At 34.5% G+C, this 21,011-nt stretch overlaps 1 protein-coding gene across 11 annotated transcripts in view; it reads left to right on the top strand.

Moving 5' to 3' along the window:
* Positions 1-21,011, top strand: part of LOC141491357 (interleukin-1 receptor type 1-like) — a 68,645-nt gene that overhangs the window by 39,526 nt on the left and 8,108 nt on the right. For all 11 annotated transcript variants that reach the window (XM_074192229.1, XM_074192226.1, XM_074192230.1 and 8 more), the window contains 10 exons: positions 4,193-4,269; positions 5,707-5,773; positions 8,098-8,341; positions 10,087-10,276; positions 11,269-11,434; positions 12,797-12,862; positions 13,011-13,125; positions 15,016-15,173; positions 16,585-16,728; positions 17,786-17,953. In XM_074192229.1, coding sequence (XP_074048330.1) covers positions 5,713-5,773; positions 8,098-8,341; positions 10,087-10,276; positions 11,269-11,434; positions 12,797-12,862; positions 13,011-13,125; positions 15,016-15,173; positions 16,585-16,728; positions 17,786-17,953 — 1,312 coding nt within the window. In that variant the 5' untranslated portion in view covers positions 4,193-4,269; positions 5,707-5,712. The remainder of the gene's footprint in view (positions 1-4,192; positions 4,270-5,706; positions 5,774-8,097; positions 8,342-10,086; positions 10,277-11,268; positions 11,435-12,796; positions 12,863-13,010; positions 13,126-15,015; positions 15,174-16,584; positions 16,729-17,785; positions 17,954-21,011) is intronic.

Genomic DNA, 21,011 nt, shown 5'->3' with positions numbered 1-21,011 from the left:
TTGGATTTTACCTATTGAGAACCTGTAAATTCTGAAGTAGCTTCTCCTTCAGGAATAGCTATTATTTTCCCCTTCTAGTTTCCTTCATCTTTTAGGAGCCAGAATGAATAGGTAATTAGGCAGGTGAGGAATAGAACAGAAATATTTGATGTACATTTCATATAGCATTAGGATGGAGGTGAGAGGAAGTACTATGCTTTATGAGAGGTGTTAGAAGGAGCCATAAAAAGAGATTGAGATGATACTTGGCTTTGTTATTCCTGGCTATCTTATATATACTTCCCCATAAGCAACCAATGATTTCCCCTGGCACCTCTCTCATAAAACATAGTGCTTCCCCTCCCACCCAATTATACTGCTACATTAGATTGACTTTTAGAGGTCACCTTGTGAGATAGCCAAGTAGTCCTTGAACCCTTTTTACTTTTACTATTTTCATATGATAGGACACATATCAAGGGCTAGAAGAGACGTTACAAGTCATGTAGTTCAACCCCATTTTTATCTTGGGGAAGCCCCTTAACATCCTCAAGACTCACTTTCATCATATGCAAAATGGGAGGGAGGCATTTTAGAGTGACCCTCAGAGATGGCCAGGTCTATGAGCTCAAGGTCTATTACTTCATGAGGTTAAGCCAAAGTGTAGCTGCCCTTCTCAAATTTTCACTTGGCCTTTTCACTTTCTAGTAATGGTACATTGTTCAGAAGGTGTTTTCCTCACCTCAAACCCTGCTGGCAGTCCTATATGATTCTACTTGTTTTCTGACCTCAATATAGCAATGCTTAAATCTATTTGTCAATGTTTAGGGTGTTTGATTTTGTTTCTGATAACTGTTGCATTTAAGGGCAAGGCATTTAATTTATTTTCATTACTTTGGGTTTTTTTAATTTTTTGTTGTTCTTTTTTTGATTTTTTTGATTTTTTGATTATTTTTTTGTTTTTTTGTTTTTTATTTAATATTTATTTATTCTCATTTTGTGCAAATAATATTTTTGTACATTAACAAAATATTCTTGTTTAAGAGTAAACAAAGTACCCCCTCCCCCCAAAAAATATAGACTCCCTTGAGCGATAAAGGGGAGAGAAAAAAATTAACATTAAAATTTAAAAAAATAGTAATAATTGTAGGTATGGCCAGGTGGAGCAGTGGCTGGAGCACCAGCCCTGGAGCCAGGAGCACCCAAGCCCATATCTGGCCCCATACACCCAACAATCAGCCAGGTGTGTGACATGCAAGCCACCCCAGCCCCACTGCCCTGCAAAAAAACAGAAAAAGAAAAAAGACTGGGTGGTGGACAGGGCACTGGCCCTTGAGCCAGGAGCACCGGGGTCCAAATCTAGCCTCAGACAACCAATGATCACCCTGCTATTCGGCCCCAGGCAGGCCACTCAGCCCCATTTGCCCTGCACCCCCCCAAATAATAATAATAATAATAATAATAATAATAATAATAATAATAATAATAATAATAATAAAATATGGTTCAGTCTGTGTTCTAACACCACCAACTCTGTCACGGGTGGATCGCATTCTTTAGGATAAGTCCAAGACAATTGTTGCCTCCATATTTTTCCACAATAGCCATTGCTGATTGCAACTCCCTCCATTCGTACTTCCCCATGACCACGTACTATATTTTCTCTCTCCTTTCACTCTGACTCTGCTGCAGGGTAGCTGAGTGGCGCAGCAGACAGATCCCTGGTCCTGGGGCCAAGAGGCCCTGAGCCCCCATACCACCCCTTAGGCCCAGAATCCACCTGGCCCTATGGTCCCTGGCCCAATCCCAGCCCCTTGCAAGAAGTAAAAAAGAAAATGTGTTATATCTGACCACTCTCCCCTCATGGTCCATCCTCTCCTCCTTCATTCATGTACCCACCCCTTCCCCCTGTACCCCCCCTTTCCTTCTTACTCCAGATGCCTATACCCCATTGAGTATATGTGCTGTTTCCTCTCCTAGCCACCTCTGATGAGAGTGAAGATTCCCTCATTCCCCCTTGCCTTCCCCCTTCCATATCATTGCAGTAGCTCATTGTAATAAAGAAAAATCTTATTATATGAAATATCTTGGCCTATTCCCCCTCTCCTTTTTCTTTCTCCCATTACATTTCCCTTTTTTTCTATTGACTCCATTTTTACATCATTATTTTATTTTCAAATTCAGCTTTCTCCTGTGCTTCATCTATAGAATCTCCTTTTACTTGCTCTGTTAATTGAGAAGTTCATATGAGTATTATCAGTGTCATTTTTCTATGCAGGAATACATGCAGTTCATCATCATTAAGTCCCTCATATTTCCCCCCTCTCCTCCAATCTCTATGCTTCACCTGAGTCCTGTATTTGAAGATTAAACCTTCTGTTCAGCTCTGGCCATTCCAACAGGAACATTTGAAATTCCCCTGGTTCATTGAAAGTCTGTCTTTTTTCCCTGGAAGAGGACATTCAGTTTTGCTGGGTAGTTGATTCTCGGTTGCATTCTAAGCTCTTTTGCCTTCCGGTATATTATATTGCAAGTACTACGAGCTTTTAATATAGTTGCTGCTAAATCCTGTGAGATCCTGGTTGCAGCTTCACAGTATTTCAATTGTGTCCTTCTGGCTGCTTGTAATATTTTCTCTTTGACTTGGGAGTTCTGGAACTTGGCTATAATATTCCTGGGGGCTGGTTTTTTGGGATCTCTTTCTCAGGGGGATTGGTATATTCTCTCCATTTCTATTTTGCCCTCTGCTTCTAGGACATCAGGGCAATTTTCCTATAGTAATTCTTTGAAAATGATGTCAAGGCTCTTTTCCTGATCATGACTTTCAGGTATTCCAATAATTTTTAAATTATCTTTCCTAAATCTGTTTTCCATATCAGTTGTTTTTTTCAATGAGATGTTTCACATTTTCTTTAGTTTTGAAGTAATGAGTCCTAATTTCTGATAAATTCATCAATCTCCCTGAGTTCTGTTCTTTGTCTGAAGGATTTGTTTTCCTCAGAGAGTTTTCTTATTTCTTTTTCCATCTGGCCAATTTTGCTTTTTTAAAGCATTCTTCTCCTCAGTAACTTTTTGAACTGTTTTATCCATTTGACCTAAGCTGGTTTTTAGCATGCAATTTTCTTCAGCATTTTTTTGGATTTCCTTGACTAAGCTGCTGACTTCATTTTCATGTTTTTCCTGCATCTCTCTCATTTCTTTTCCCAGTTTTTCTTCTAACTCCCTCATTTCATTACTTTGGATGAAAGTTTTTGTAAAATATCATATAGTTCCTTGCCTTCCAAATATCATTTAATTCTGGGTTTTTGACTCTGTTCCAAATAATTATGATAGCCATATTTTCTAAACTAAAAATCAGGACATATAATCTGAGGATGGACTATTCTTTTTTTGCAAAGACTTGTTAAGTATGTATACATTATTTTACTGAGATTAGCCCTGCCTGGGAAAATCTTGGACATATAATTGCCATATGGTCTGGGTGAAGTTGAAAGAGAAATGATCTCTAGGAGGTAAGGTGTTATTATTCCTAATAATTTTGATATAAAGTCTTCTCAATCCTGATTCCACTTTTTTTAGGCCTCTTACCTTCCTGAACCAAATCTAGTCTCCAGTTCTTTTTTTCATACTGATTTCCTGATAACATCCATCCAAACCCTGATATTTGTTTCTTCCTTTGTCCCAATTTACCTACCATATTCTTGTCCCAGTAATGTATATGTATGAGTATATGATATGCACATTTCAAGTCTTACCCTACCTCTCAACACTTCAGATTTCTAGGAAAAAGAGTTGGTTAGACTAAATCTCTTCACTTATTACCACCAATTCCCTTCTTAACCTTGTGGTGTAGAAAAGTGATTTCCCTCCCTCCTCTTACTCTGCTAAAACTGTTTTCTTAAAGGTCATCAGTGATTCAAGGGCTCTTCTTGACATCTCTGGGTTTTGTTGCTTTTCTGATGGATATTCTCTTCATTAGTTTTCAAAGCAAACCTCCATACTACCTCTTTAATTGCTCTTTATTTGGAGCCATAATCATCCTGTTCAATTAAAATCATTATTTTAAATTTTGTGGTGAGAATTGGAAAATTTTCAGTAAACTCTTTGAATTAATTGAAGGTATTCTGGGATAATGAACAATATCAACAAAACAGTTCAACTCCTTGATTTGTACCTTGATTGCATGAAATAAATTTAAATGTTTCTCTTTCAGACAAACGGACCCCTTAAGAATGATGACCAGAGTCTAGCAAATTTTACCATGTAGCACAGGAGCAAGTGAACTACTAGGTAATGGGAAGTTCTCTCTGAAAGAAAGTTGACATCTGGGGGAGGGGACTATCCCTGCTTCTGGGTGTCACAGAATGGGACAAGCTAGCCTCCACAACACCCGATCTTATATTTTTAAATGTTTGCTATTCTGAAGTGGAACTTATTCTAATTGCTACTTTGGCATGTTGGTCAATACTAGAACAGCCCAGTCCATTCCCACTAACAATGATCTTAGGTAGGAGAAGAATTATTTGTCCTTGAAAATTCCATCCTTCATTGATCTTGGAATCAGAAGATAACTGATTCTGCATTTCCCTTAGCATTTTTACTATTGGATTATAAATTGAGAGCTAGTTTACAGGCAATCCCCTAATTTCTTAGATGTGGAAACTAAGGCCCTAGAAGGTGAAATGACTTGCCCAAGGTCATTTAGGTAATATCTTAGAAGGATTTGAACTCAGGTCCTTGAACTCTAGGGCCAATATTTTTCTGTTGTATTTGATGGTTTTGGGGGCTTGGCTCAGTCTGAGAATTTAGTCTTTTTATAGACTAATTTAGATAACCCAAATGTATAAAACCTCAGCTTGCTTCCCCTTTTCACTCCTGGGAGCTTGAGGAGGGAATTGTGTCTCCTTCTCTCTTAACTTGTAATTGAGCAAGTGGGTCTTGGAAAGAGCCAGCTCTTGAAAAGGACATAAATCACTTAACTTATTCATATCTTAGAGGAAAAAATGTAATGTAGGTGATCAGAATGGAAATGGTAATTGAAAGGAAAAACATGGAAAATGTTTGACTTTTTTCTTTAATATATGATCAGAGAGCAAGAATATGTTTTAAAAGATAAGAAGCCAGTTGTTAATTCTGTGCTAATGACTGCTCTGTTTAATCATCTGAGTATCGTGCCCTGGGAAAGTTCAGTAGAAACATTAATTTGATGTAATTGACTTGAAGGCTAATCTTGATTAGTAAAACTATATAGATTGAAGATTTATTAAGTGAAATTTGTTACTTCCTAATATAATCAGAGTCTTGAACTAGACTTACAAAGTATTGACAAGTTATAGTGCTACAATGCCACAATAATATGAATGATTTGCTGTTAAATTTCATAAGCAGGAAAACAAAATCCTAAACAACTCTACTTTTGTTCAAATGATTACAATATTAAAATAATGAATATTTCAATGTGGTTAAAACTTTGAGACAGTTATTTTTAGGCACTTGCATTAACATTTGTAGTTAAATAAATATATAAATAATCTCTAGCCCAAATGTAAAGCCCCATCTCTCCTTTTCTCTGTCCTAAATAGCTATTGAATTTTTAAGATTGAGAACTCCAAAGGATCTTAGAAGCAAGTCCTCAAATATTATTGAATGAATGAATGAATGAATGATTGAATGGAGACTTGTTTTTTCAAGAAATTTTGCAGTAATGTTTTCTTATTTTTTTAATAGGAAAGTATGATGACTCTATTTTGGTATGCTTGCTTCATAGTTCTCTTTATTTCTTCTCTTGAAGCTGGTAAGTTAAATAAGAATTTTCTGTGTGAATTCTCCAAAAAAAGTTTTGTGTGTTTTAAAAACAAAAATTCTTTTCTAATTTTTGAAAGACATATTTGTGCTTAATTTAAGCATGTAAGTAATTATTGGCTGATGAAATCATTTTAACTATTGTGATTGTTTTTAGATAAAAGAATGATTGTTACACAAATTTTTTTAAAAATTAAGAAAAACTAATACAATGGTTCTTGTAACTCAATCTACTATAAACTCTTACCAGGAAAAAAAAAAGAAAAGAAAAAGAGAGAAAATAGTCTCTATTTCCCTCAGTTGGTGCTAATGAATTTGCTTCCCCCAGTCTATTGCTATTTAGATCATAGGACCATAGATCTAAAAACTGGAAGAGATGTTAACAGATCTTTTGGATTTTTCATACCTCTCACAGTGTGATCCTTGAGTATGAGTCTGGTTTTTTTCTCTTCATTATATCTATAGTCAATTCATTTTATTTAAACTGGTAGAGAGAATCAAAGGAATCTATCTTAATTGATCTCTCAACCATTGTTATTATTGTGTTGTGTCTGATTATTTGTGATATTATTTGGAAATTTCCTGGCAAAGATATTGGAGGGTTTGCCATTTCCTTCTTCAATTCCTCCTTCATTATACAAATGAAGAACTGAGGAAAATAGGGGCAAGTGACTTATTCAGGGTCACAACTAGTAAATGTCTGAAGTCAGATTTGAACTCAGAAATATGTGTCTTTCTGACTTTAGGCCTGGCACTCCACTCTATCACCTAACTACCCTTTACTCTGTATCAGTAGAACGACTCTGTTGAGTTTTCTTTGACTTCCTTAAATTCATCTTGCCCCCATGGCAGTTAGGTGACGCATTAGATAATGTGGGATTTAAGAATCAAGAAGACTTTAGCTTAAATCTTACTTCCTACAAGTGTTTTTTTCCCTGGGGCAGCTAGATGGTACAGTGGATAGAGCACCAGTCCTGGATTGAGAAGGATCTGAGTTCAAATGTGATGTCAGATACTAGCTGTGTGACCTTGAGCAAGTCACTTAACTTGATTGCCTTGCAAAAAAAAATTAAAAAGAGTATTTTCCCCTAATCATCATTTTTTCTAACAACTAAGTCTTTTTACCTCTTTTTGTTATTTTCTGTTTGAGAGCAGATGTTCTAGCTCCTGTCTATATATCCTGGTCAAAAGCTTAACTGGGTATAGTGGAAAAAAAATTTTTACATTCATTCTTTCCCTTCCACCCTATAGTAACCATCATAAATCCACCTGTTCTCTAACACAGACTACTTTCTTTTTTAGAAATCCTAATCCCTTTTTACTTTTGTTGCTATCATTCACTTATTTCAGTCATGTCCAACTTTTCAGAACCTCATTTGGGCTTTCTTGGCAAAGATACTGCAGTGATAACCTTGATTTTTACCTAGAGCTGTTTAAAAATACAATTCCAAATTTTGAGCAGCAGTGCTATATAGTGGATAGAGAGCTAGTTTTAGAGTCAGAGTGGCCTGATATGTGTTTGGTATGTGTTTTGTTTTGGATATGGTATGTATTTGAGGTCAGATTTGAATCTTCTGATGACACAGCTCTATCCACTATACCTATCTGCCCCTAAAGATTTTTTTTTAAGGGTAATTTTGATTCTTCTTTAAACCTAACCCTTGTGTAAAATATGAGTTTACAATATAGATGAGCTGTGTCTTCATTAGGGAAATCATTCATCCTTAGGTGAAGGAAAAGACTTTATCCAGACCTTAACTGAAGAATGAATAATATAAATGCATAGGACTTCTTTTCCATTCTGAACCTCAATTTCCTCATCTATAAAATAAAGAGGTTGGATTAAATGATTACTTAGTACTCTTCCATGTCCTAAGGAACTTATTTACTAATTATTACAGAGAGTTCTCAGACAGTAATGTTTGTTTTATTGTTGTTTTGTTTTTGTTTGTTTGAGAGGCAATTGGTGTTATGTGACTTGCCTGGGACCACAGTGTCTGAGGCTGAATTTGAATTCAGTTCCTCCTGATTCCAGATGAATGTAAAACTTATAGGATAATAGGAAAGTATATTTAGACCTGGAAGTTACTTTAGAATTCATAGAATCTAATTCCTTAATTTTGCAGATGAGTAAACTGAGAACTAGAGAGGGTGAGTGACTCAACCAGTGTCAAAAAACTAGTGGCCTGGCTGAGATTTTAACCCAATTATCCTTGATTCCACTCTCTTGTCCTTGATTACATGCTCTCTTTCTTTTATGTAGCAAGCTTTGAAGGGCATAACCTAAAATTGGATTTTTTTTTTATTTTTTAAAAGATGATTTAAAAGATTGTATGGAGGTTGAAGATATTTTTGTACTGGTGATTTTGGAAGATGAACTCGCCGTTCATCAACGTAATTTGAGAGTATTTGGCCCTCACAGTAACATAAGTTGGTATGAAAGTGATGGTAAGACAGTCATCTCTATGGATCAGAACTCTAGGGTTCACCAGCACAGAGAAATGCTTTGGTTTGTTCCAGCTGCCACAAAGGACTCAGGATATTATTATCATGTTGAAAGGTAATAAGTTTTATAGTTTTGTTTTCTTCAGAAACAGTTTTTGTTTTGTTTTTATTTTTCTCCCCCAAAACTAAATAAAATTAATTATACGGTCCCATACAGTGTGTTTGGAACCCCAAACAAATATTTAAAGAAACAATTTGATAAAATAACTATCATAAAATTCTTGAGAGGTACACTGATAAATCATTATGTTGTTGTTCAATTGTTTTGATCATGTATAACTCTTTGTAACCCTCTTTGAGGTTTTCTAAGAAAAGACAATGAGTGGTTTGTCTTTTTTTTTTTACTTTTCCAATTCATTTTACATATGAGGAAGAGAGATAAACAGGGTTAAATGACTTGCCCAAGGTCATACCTTTAGTGAGTGTCTAAGGCTATATTTGAACTTAGGAATTTAGGAGTCTTCTTGACTCCAAGCCCAAAACTGTTTCCATTGTGTCATCTTCTTGCTGTATAACATTGTGCTCTGGTGTAACTTAAAATTAGTTAAAAGTATGTTTTTTAGAAGTAAATTTAAATTAAGTCAAGTTAAATTATATTATAATAATTATTTTGTATTATAATATAACATGTATAATGTACATTATATGTTGTTATAATTAAAAGGATACTTTCTTCAAAGTTATTTTGAATTCTCACTCACTTCTTTGAAACATCTCACTAAAAGAGGTCCAGGATCATTTTGAAAACCTGTATATGTGTGTGTGTGTGTGTGTGTGTGTGTGTATGTGTGTGTGTGTATGTGTATATGTGTGTGTGTGTATATATATATATACACACACATAATTGGTTAATATCAATACTTTTGATTATCTCCAGCAACAAACCAAGCAAATACCATCTAGACCAGAAGCACATCTAAAACACATCATATATGTATTCATACTTGGTATTTTATTGTCTTATTAAAATTAAAATTGTGCCAAAAGGATGGACAAGAAAAAATCACAAGGCAATTTTATAAGGTCTATGGAAATAATGATTAGGGTTTTGATAGTATTTTCCTATGAATTTTCATGAAAATGTCCTCTTGAAGGCATTTACCCCCATCCCTTTATTTTGAATAAATCTAGGGCTTTGGCTTTTGCTGATAATGATGTTGATAGTTTTGGTGATCTTAAAATAACAAGGTGCAAAACTCAGAATCACATTTTAATTAATTGTCCAATGTAGAATGATAATGAGCAGTGAACATAGCTTTGATACCAAATTATTTTTGTCAATTATGCATGTTGATTAAAAAATCCCTTAAAGTGGTCTAAACAAAAACTCTTGTACCCAAATTTCTTTATGTTATTGCTGTCAAGAAAGTTTATAAGCTTCATGGTACCTTTACTGGAAATCCTTCCTTTATACACACACAAAAAAATCAGCCAGTATATGCCAGCTATGCATTGATGCCTGCTCAAATATGTATGGATTATGATAACCCATGGGATTTCTAGCATCACAGTTTTGTGATTATTCTAATTCACCAGTCATTAAAGATTGAACCCCAACCCCCACTAGATCTTCACAAGACTATTTTTCAGATATTTAGGAAAACATGATGCCTCACAAGTATTTTGTCCTCAAGTCTGGTGAGAAGGATTCTCTAAAGCCCAGGATTCCCTCATTTTCACACTTGGGTCAAGGACTCTGTTAACCCAAATTAGACCTGATGGTACATATACCCATAGTAAATTGAGGAAAAAAGAACCCTGGAAAAAGATTTCAATCCAATCATTTTATTTTTGTTATAGAAATTCTACCCACTGCCGCAAAGAGAAAGTCAACATAGAAATTTTGAAGAAACATCCTGGAAAGTGCTATGATGCGCTATCTGAATATAAACAAAGATTGCTTCCAGGACCTGGTGGCTTCCTTGTGTGTCCCCTTTTAGATACTTTTAAAGATGAAAAGCACAATCTACCTAATGTTCATTGGTATAAGGTAAATTTTCTTTTTTTAAAAAAAATTATGGCAATGGGTTAAGTGACTTGTCCAAGGTCACACAGCTAGGCAATTGTTAAGTATCTGAGGTCGAATTTGAACTCAGCTCCTCCTGACTCGAGGGCCAGTGTTCTATCCACCATACCACCTAAGTTTCCTTAAAGCAATATTATTAACTCCCTTACCCTCCCCACTCCCCTAGAAATGAGTAGAGCAATTTGGTAAAAGAAAGGTGATTCATTGAAGATAGACAAAGTAGTAACTTTGTAAGATATTTATCATATTATTATGCTGTGAGATGAAAATTCTGAGGAAATCTCAAAATTAAATGGGGGCTTAAAACTCCATAAACCCAGCTTGGGGACTCTACAAAAATGTTTTAACTTTTGTTCATTGGCCCCTAGTTTTGTTTTTTTGGTGTTTTTTTTGTGTGTGGGGGGGTGCTTATATTTTTTTAAATTGGAAAAAAGAAAAATTATGGGGGAAAAGAGATTAGAAATTGATATAAGGAGATATGAAATACACAATATAACTTTGCATGAAATAGTGTCCTTGTTTTTACTTGCTTCTCTCTACATGTAGTTTAATAGCAGAGACTAAGACAACAAAAGACTAGATACAAGAGTTCCTTTGAAAATTATTGACAAGATTATTAGAAGAAATCATCTACTAGAAGATTAAAAAATTCAATTTAAGGAAAACAACAAAAGGAGGAAGTAGCTTTAAGAAAGGAGCTATTAACATAGTTAAGGCACTAAGCTGGTTAAGAATTAAATAAAAAAAATTTTAAAGAAAGTCTTTCCTACTCTACCAATAAGTTCCAAAGGCATGCAAATGTAATGGCCTGAAAAATCAATAAATACTAAAAGGAGACAGTGTGGGGGAGGGGATATCAGGCATTGCAGTGTGTATACATGTATATGTGTACATATATGTATGTGTTTTGTATATATTTTACTCAATATGTAAAGGGACTTATTTTCTGTATCTAGGATTGCAAACCACTTGCTGGCAATGAAAAATTTATTGTGCAAAATGAAAATCTCTACCTGAGTGATGTACAAAAAGAAGATGAGGGGCACTACACTTGCCTTATATCCTATAGTTATATGGGGAAACATTATAACGTTACTCGGGCAATACATCTTAATGTTGTAGGTAAGTGTCAAAGAATCTTAGAGCTTTGAAAAGTAATTTAGATATAAACAAGTCTGTTGTTCCATGCCTCAGATGATCTTAGATATATTTAAGAAGGGTGATATGGCCTGTCAGCAGATACACAACAGCCATTCTTTATTTCCATTGCATGATGTTTAAACACCCAAAGATCTATTGCTAACTGTGCTCCAAGGAAAGAGAGAAACTTTGATGTCTGGGTCCTCTTTTCAAGAGGACAACATCCCCCAAAGCACTGAAAGGTTCTGCTATCCTGAGGTTCAAGGAAAATAAAGGCTAATCTCATGTCTTAGAGAAACAAAGTCTTTCAGTTTAGATGTCATTCCAGCAGCAAAGACTTGTAAATTTTCTAAAGGTCTTAGACAAGGTCCTATATAAAGGGAGCTATCAACCACAAGATCACCAGCTTCGGTATCCAGTGGTTCCATTTCATCATATGGGAGGACAATAGGTATGAAAAGAATATTGATGGCCATGGAATTTGGTAGAATTGCTACCCTAATCAAGCTTTTTTTCAGATTTTAAAAAATTTGATTATATCTTCCCTGTCATGGCCTTCACCTTTCTATGTTGATAATTCTTAATTATTTTCACTTGTCTTTATTTAGTTACCTCTCAAAATTAACTTGGTAATTTTATTTGCCTTTCTCTTATCATCTTCAATGTCAATTTTTATTTTCCTTTGGATAGTATAATCAGAACAACAATGATATTCCAGGTGGGGTCAAATTTTGAAAGAAGTGACTAGTTTGAAGTATCCTGTTGTCTTTGTGTCTTATGTCAGATATTGATCCTCTATTTTCCCAGTTTCCAGTTGGTTTATCTCACTCCCCTCCCCTGCTTGGGATTCAAGTAAAAATCTTTCACAGGTTCTAAACTCAACTTTTCCCTAAGAAACCTTTATTTGTCTTATCTATCCAAGGGCATACTTTACTTATCTTTTCCCTCTGGTCTTCACCCTTGACTTTGCATGCAATTACAATCACCTTAAGAGAAACTGTAGAGCTAGGGGGTCTTAAACACAAGGTCTTAGTCTGTAACTACCTGACACATTAACTGTATTTATTAGAGTTGTCTTGTCCATGAATTCAGTAGCATAAGGAAGGCCAAGCCCTAATAATACCTGTGGTTTTGGCTGAGTAATAGCATAAGGGTTTAGGGTGTGATCTTGGGTTTAGACATGAACAGGCACATTTACTACCTCCTCCATATACCTAACCCCATGTCAGCTACCTTATATAGCCTGGAGATTTGGATGATCATAATCCTTTGGAGTTCCTTTTATTATACATTGTAGATTTAGAAATCACTGTAAAACTATCCTTTATTTTATTTTTTTTTTAGGGACAGCAAAGAAAAATATTCCAGTGATTCTGACTCCAGAAAACAAGACAATGGAAGTGGAACTTGGTGAGTGTCATTAATATTTGGTTTTCTGCCCTTTGTAATGAGTTAAAAACTCTCAGTTTATAAAGTGCACTTGTTTTCCTCTCTCATCAATGTATTACAGAAAATTTATGGAAAGGCTTAATTAAGTTTTTGAATGCTGTTTTTACAGGATCCCAATTGGTTTTGGATTGCAACTTCACAACTCAAAGGACTGACCTTCAGTATTGGACTTGGAATGAATCACTTGCTAACAATGAACCCAATATTACATGGTTTGAATTTTCGTAAGTGCATGATCATTACACAAATATAGAAGACACAATTTTCATTTTGTGTAAACCTGGATGCTATTTTGTTCACATAATTTTCAGTAATATCATTTTCACCAGGCATCTTAATTTATAGAATTTATATATATATATATATATGTATATATAATCTATAGAATTTATAAAATTCAAAAAAAGGTTTTTATTTATATTCTAGTTCAATCTTCTCATTTTATAGATTAAAAAACTGAGAACTGAGAAATAAAGCTACTTACTCACAGTCATAAAGTTGGGAAGTGGAGCTCCCATCTCCTTATTCTAACATGAGTGCTCTTTCTGCCATATTATGTTGCTTTTTAATGTGCTCTAATTCTTGGTGGGGTATAGGGGAATCTCTAAGACTAAAAACTGACTTTGGTACAAAGTGGTCTCACCAGGTAAGATCATCCTCATCAGACTTGAGAATATTCTGTAACACCAAAGTTGGGATTTCTGAATTTCTGATGGTCTTCAAGATACCATTGTGGTTAAAAATTTAGAGGATTTTTATGCAGGGGTATCCTGGAAGCAGGCAACTTGGCATAGTAGATCAAATGTTGGACCTGTTGTCAGGAAGACTCATCAACCTGAGTTCAAATCTGGTCTCAGACACTGGTCTCAGACAGTGGGCACGCCAATCCTGTTTGCCTTTCTTTCCTCATCTCTAAAATGAGCTGGAAAAGGAAATGATGCATTCTATCTTCTTTGCCAAGAAATCTGAAACAGAGTCATGAAATGTTAGATACAACTGAGCAATGACATATTTCTTATATAGGATTACATAGGGTTATATAGGTATTATAAAATTAGGTTATATATGGTTTATATATATATATAGGGTTATATAAAATTCTATCTAAACAGTAATCAGTAATTGAGAGATATTATTCTTACTTTTTAAAAAATCCACAGCTTTTCCTGTTCCCTTGCTTATCCTTGTGGAATAAGTTTGCTTTAGTGCCCACAGAGTATATATTGCTAACTGATTATGTGGAGATCCAAGTGCTTGAATGTATTTGTGTGTAGAAAATTCTAATTGCAATCTTGATATATTATTGACACCATAAATTGGAATTTAACTGTTCATTTCTAATTTAACTCCCTGGTCATTTCATTGGACTTTTTCTCCTCTCTTTTGAGTCAGGATTATTAAATTTCATTCTCTTCCTCACAGAGTAAACAAGGCATTTGGTGGTCTCATCAATTTATAGCAGACTTAACTCACTGCTTATAGTTATCTGAACTTTGTAGCTTCCTTGGAGTCTGTTTCTCATAGAACTCTCTTTAAATTCATCTTTTCTTTTTCTTGGCATCCCACCCAAACAGATTTTCAAAAGATACTTTCATATCATCCCTTCCTTGATCCCTGATCCTCATCTGCTCTCTAAATTTCAAATCTTTTATAGCATTCCTAGTTTTTTCTGTTTTTTTCATAGCTTCTTTAGCTTCCTCATATTTTCTATCTCCTAATATCTACTAGCTTTCTATAGTTCCTTCTATAATAATTCCTTTTCAATGGTCTCACCATTCAGGATACATTACCATATAGTTGATCTAGTTAGTCATAATATTTGTCATAATATTTCAAAGCTGGAAAGGACCTTAGAACTTAGTCTCATCTTCCTACTCCATACAGAAATACCCTCTATCACTTCTCTGAAAATAATTACCATGCTTCTGTTCAACAATGCTAGGGATGAGAAATCACTATTTCATAACATAGGTAACAGTCTGAAGACTTTGTGAGTGTAATGTTATTACTTATGCAGAAATTTATTTTAGTGAAAAAAGAGAAACCAAATAAATTAAGATTATTTGCATTGAAGTTTTCTTAACTAGACTTATTTTTTTCTCTTTCTTCAATAGACTTCCAAATTTAAATGATATGAACACTGACATTGTTTTAAGGGTTTCCAGGCTTGTCATTTTAAAAGTGGAAAGTAGGCATTATTTATACCCATTTTCATGCTGGGTCATCAACGAGGATGGTATAGCTACAACATATATTGCCTTGATACCACCAGGTAAGCAATTTGGTTAATAATTAAGGTCATATGTGTCAACTGACAGGCTATTGGAGACTTTGAAATAACTCAACAAAAAGAGCTTTTGGTTGGTCCTTTCAATGTCCCTGTAGTGATTATGATTTATTTGTGATTTTAGTGAAGCATTTGTGTTTATGAAATTGAACTCCAAATGATCTTATGAAAATAAATGTTTCATTAATTTTCTTAGGAGGTTAGGCGTAGTAGTTGTAGGAACTGAAAGAGCAGGAAAAAAATTGTTTTTATAACATATTAGGGTTATGCTGGTAGAGCCATGCAGCCTGCAGTGCAATTTTATGCAGCCGTTGTAGGTTTACCAAATGCTTTAGTAAATGAAGCCAAGCTACCACAGTGCTCTCACTAAAATGGCAAATCAAAATATATTGTCTATTGTTTCAATAAAAACTTTTAAAAGTAAAGTTGGACAACCCTGACATATACAATGAAAATATCAAGAGAAAGAAGGCTTTTATAAGAACAACTCCTCACATTTCTAACCTACCCTTCTTCCTAGGTGAAAGAGGGAAGTGATTTAGTCAAAAGAATCATGTTAAAGACCATATTTGACTACTAGAATAAGAAGTCTTGTTATCGACATTAATAACAGCTGGTCAAGCTGGTATCTCAGTTAAGCTAGGTTTCAACTTGTCAGTCCGCCTTCCAACTTATATTTTCTTTTTTTTTAAATTTATATTTATTTAAGGCAATGGACTTAAAACCTTGAGTTGCCCAAAGTCACACAGTTAGGCAATTATTAAGTGTCTGATGTCAGATTTGAACTCAGATCCTCCTGACTCCAGGGCTGGTGCTTTATCCATTGGGCCACCTGGCTGTCCCCCAACTTATATATTTTTAAAATGTAAATTTATAAATTTACATTTTTTTTATAAATTTATGTTATTACATAAAAAGTCTTTTGTCATGGCCTGAAAGTGACCCTGGGTTCTCAAAGACTGTCATCAGAGTACAAGCTCTGGAAGGTACCAGTTTGAACCCAGAATCTGAGGACTAGATTGGCTAAGTGTATATAGACTCACCACCAGAAGGTTGACTACTTGGTGAGATTTTTTTTGAACAGTAATTCATGAAGATCATTTCCTACTAGCAAGATGAATTTGTGTTTTAGTTCAATACTTTAAAATATTATTTCTTTGCTATGCAAACTCCATTATTGATGCAGACTACAACCTGTCTATGAATAACATGATTTTTGGTGGAAAATTGTGGATAGAAGCTTTGATTATATAATGGAAACAACAGACTTGACGTGATAAGAATCCAGAGAAATTAAACCTAATTATCGTTTCATTCAGATATTGTTGGTGATTCTGTGCTTAAAGTCCCATGACTTCAGGTTTAATACTTGCATTTTCTTTCTTTTCTGAGGTAGTCCCAGATTCCAGAATGCATCTGATTGGAGGATTCATCTCTTTGGTGTTAATAATTACATTCTCCATATTTCTCTACAAATTTTTCAAGGTTGAAATTGTGCTTTTGTATAGGTATTCTTGCCATCCATATTTCCTGAAGAAAGGTAAATTTTACATTTTTTCCTGTTCAATATCTTTGAATACTAGTAAATTAGACAAGGAAGTGACTGCCAGATTTTTGTTGTTGCTTGTTTTGTTTTTTAAGTTGGTAAAGTTTATCATGGATCATATTTAATAGATTTACAGATAAGAATATTTTAATAAAGATTATATTATATCACTTTGAAGTTATAGAATTTTATCCATAGAATGTAAATCATACTGGTAAAAATCTCTTTAGCCCAGTAACTGAAATTTTCTTCATTTTAAAACTTCTTTGTTGGGATAGGAGTGTAGCAGTCAAGGATTGATACCGCTATCTAACTGCCAGAGAAAGAAATTAACTTATTTGGGAGCATCCCAGATGAATTCTAGTTATTAATCTTCATAGGGGAAAAAAAACAAAAAAACCATGAAATAATCACTCATCAGTCTACTTAAAGGACAAGAAGGTGAAATTTATGGGTGAGACATTTGGGACAGAGAGTGATTGGAAAGTCACAAACTTCTTATAGAAATTCTGCTAAGGGGTCCCAAAACTGAATTTCTTTTAGATCTCAATTATTTGCATCACAGCCTTTACACTTGAAGTAGAAAAGAGTTGATGCCTGTATATTTTCTGCCATTGACACTTTTAAAATAAAAATGTATGTTATAATTTATTCATGAAATCTTCTGAATTATCTTATTTACTTATTTTTAAAACTCTAGGTCACTAATTTTGGCTGAGATAATCATAACATTTATATGCATAATGTTAAATGTAGTGGGACAAAAATAATGATGTCACTTAAAATATAAAGTTTTTTGATTTTTTCCCTTTTGATATTTTTTAGAAAGAAGGGGTAAAATGATGCTTCCAAATTGATGACTCAATCATTTCGAAAGAAATAAGAATACTTAAGAAAACTTAATGACATTTGAATAAAGAGACTTTTTGTAGTGGCTATTATTTTATTCATATTCCAAAAACAATCAATACTAATTTGGAAGTGGAAGTTTTTTATTATCTCTATTTGTTAGGGTCAGCTTTTTGAATTCTAAATATATTTTTTCCTTTAGCTTCAGATGGAAAAGAATATGATGCATATGTATTATATCCAAAAAATTTTGGAGAAGGATCCACCTACATCTCAGACATCTTTGTGTTTAAAATTTTGCCTGAAGTCTTAGAAAATCAATGTGGATATAATCTATTTATCTATGGAAGGGATGACCTTGTTGGAGAAGGTATGTTTAAAACTGGGGAATGAAGAACTTATATAATATTTTAAATTTCATAGGGTCATACCATTACTACTACTATTACTATTTCTTCTGCTACTGTCACCACTACTATCAGCTCCAGCACCACCACCAGTGCCTAGCTAGCTAGAATTTATAAAGTACTTTAAAATTTGCAAAACATTTTACATATGCTATCTCATTTGATCCTCATAATAATCCTATCAAGGTAGGTGCTATTATTTTCCCTATTTTGTAGATGAGAAAACTGAGGATTAGAGAGGTTAAGTGACTTGCCAAGAATCACATAGCTAGTAAATATCTGAGAGAGGATTTAAATTTAAGACTTGCTGACTCCAAATCTACGCGTTGCATCAATAAAAAGGCAGTTATTATTGGATCATAAAATATGTGGAAGGGTGGAAGGTAGTAAAGTGTAACAAGATAAGAAATCACCTAGTTGTAAAAGACCTAGTTGTTGAAAACTCCAAACTGAATATTTTATATTTGATCTTCAATGTAATAGGGAACCATAGGATGTGACATAGCCACACATGCACTTTAAGAAAGTCACTTTGATAACTGAATAGAGAATGATTGGAATAGGTTATTACAACAATTATCCCTGCAGCAGATGATGAGAGTCTTTACAAGGGTGGGGGCTGTATGAGTAGAGAGAGAAGGAAAAGAGGTAAGATGTTGTATAGCAGGGATGGAGAACCTTTTTTCCATCAAGGGCCTTTGATATTTATATCACTCACAGGTCATACAAAATTATCAACTTAAAAATTAGCCTGCTATTTTTTTGGTCAAAGATTTAATTAATTAAAAATCCCCTAAATTTATTGAATTTTGAGTCCCACCTGCAGTTGTCCCTCCAGACCAAATGCTTTCCCGGTTTTATTGCCAAAAGTTTCTGCCCTTGTTTTAAAGGAAGGAATGAAATAATTGGCAAAAGGTGGGATTTGTGGAGTGAGTGTGAGAGAGGAGTCAAGATTGACAAAGAGATTGTGAACCTGAGTGACTGAGATGAGATTGGTTATCTCAATAATAACAAAGGAAGAGTAGAAGATTTGGGGGAAAAAATAATGAGTTCTAGTTTGGACATGTTGTGTTTGACATGTATACAAGGCCTTAAGTTTTATATAGCTAAGACACTTTATGGAGAGAAGATAGAGCTCAATATACAGATTTGGGAATTATCTGCATGGAGAAGATAATTTAACTTATGGGAGCTGATGAAATAACCAATGGAGATAATGTGCAGGGAAAAGTTGAAGGGGTCCTAGGGAATTCTCAGTTGGCATGACCCAGATTAAGAATTAATTGGTAAGGGTGGCCAGGTGGTACAATGGATAGAGCACTGGCCCTGGAGTCAAATGTGACCACAGACACTTAATAATTACCTAGCTGTGTGGCCTTGGGCAAGCCACTTAACTCTGTTGCCTTGCAAAAAAAAAACCCCACTAAAAAAGAAAAAGAATTAATTGGTGACTCAGTAGATAGCATGCTGACCTGGAGTCAGGAAGACTCATCTTCCTAAATTCAAATCTGGCCTCAGATACTTAGTAACTGTGTGAATGCTGGACAGGTCACTCAATCCTGATTGCCTTAGATTCTTATCTTTAAAAATGATCTGAGAAAGAAACGGCAAACCACTGTAGTATCTTTGCCAAGAAAATCATAAATTGGATTATACAGAGCCAAATTTGACTAAAAATGACTGAACAAAAACAGTGACAACAAAGAAAACTAAAAAGGACCAGTCAAGGAGAATTAAGAAGAGAAATAGGAGGGAGATATGGCATGAAAATCTAAAGAGGATGAATATCCCAGAGAAGTTGGTGCTTGAGTTAAAAAAAAGCTGTGGAGAGGATTAAGAAAAAGACTTTAAATTTATCAACTAAAAGATAACTGGTGACTTTGGAAAAGTTGGTTCAATCAAATATTGAGATCAGAAATCAGATTTCAGAAGATTAATAGAATAGATAGAGAAAACAAGTGAGTCAATGTAGATAGTTTTCTCAAAGACTTTAGCCAAGAAATGAAGAGATATTGAATAATACCTAATAGGGATGGTAGGGTTAAGTAAAAAATTTTTCTTTTTTTTCTTTTTGAATAAAAGAAACATGGTTATGTTTGGAAGCAGCAAGGAATCAGCCAGTAGATGGGGCAAGACTGAAGATTAGTAAGAAATGGAGATGACAGGTGAAAATCTGCTGGAGAAGACAGGAAGGAATAGGATCAAGAAAACATGTAAAAAAGACTGACCTTGGCAATGAAGAGGGCCACTTCTTCTGAAATTAAGGAGATAGTGGGGAAAGTTGTCTGACTGATGTTCAATGCAGAGGGGAGAAAGGTAAAGTGAATGGTCTGGGTTCAATGCAGCTGGGAGAAAGGGGTGAAGTGGTGGGATGATAGCCTTGAGAAGAAATTAGAAGGTTTGCAATAGCCTCTTTATTTTATGGGAAAGCAAATCAATTAAGGAAGTAACTTGCTGCAATGAGGGTCCAGTTGAATTTAGGCAACAAATTTGTAGTGGGTTCAGCCAGCATGGATTCTGTGACTTTTTCCTAACCTTTTGCAGCAGTATGTGAATAGTAGTGAAGGCTGTGAATGATAAGAATAATTCAAATTTGGGTTTTGGCAAGACTCAATTAAATATAGGAACAAGGGGAAGGGGCTTTAGTGCAGAGAATAGTATAGAGTTGAACTGGTTCACCAAGAGGTCAAGGGAGAGAAGGGAGGAGTGTGATAGACTGGAAAAACAAAGGGATTAGAAGTTACAAGGAAAAGGAAGAACAGGATTAGGTGAAATAAAGCACAGAGAAAGATGGAATGACAGAAGGTTATGATTATATAAAGGAATTTCAGAGTTCATGAACATGGATATGGAAGTGGAGCATTCTTTCTCAAGGATGACCAGTAAGTTAGAGAAAGAAATGAATCTCTGCAATCTTTCATAACCTACACAGTTAAAATTTGGAACTTTTTAAAAAAAATTTTTAAAAATAATCTTTTAAATTTCTTCTCTTGTAATACGGATCAATAGGACAAGTAAAAG

This window comes from Macrotis lagotis, chromosome 6 (genome assembly GCF_037893015.1).
Source record: "Macrotis lagotis isolate mMagLag1 chromosome 6, bilby.v1.9.chrom.fasta, whole genome shotgun sequence".
In the NCBI taxonomy this organism is placed as follows: Eukaryota; Metazoa; Chordata; class Mammalia; order Peramelemorphia; family Peramelidae; genus Macrotis; species Macrotis lagotis.
Note: the sequence above shows the minus strand (reverse complement) of the source record. Positions and strands in the feature narration are given on the sequence as shown.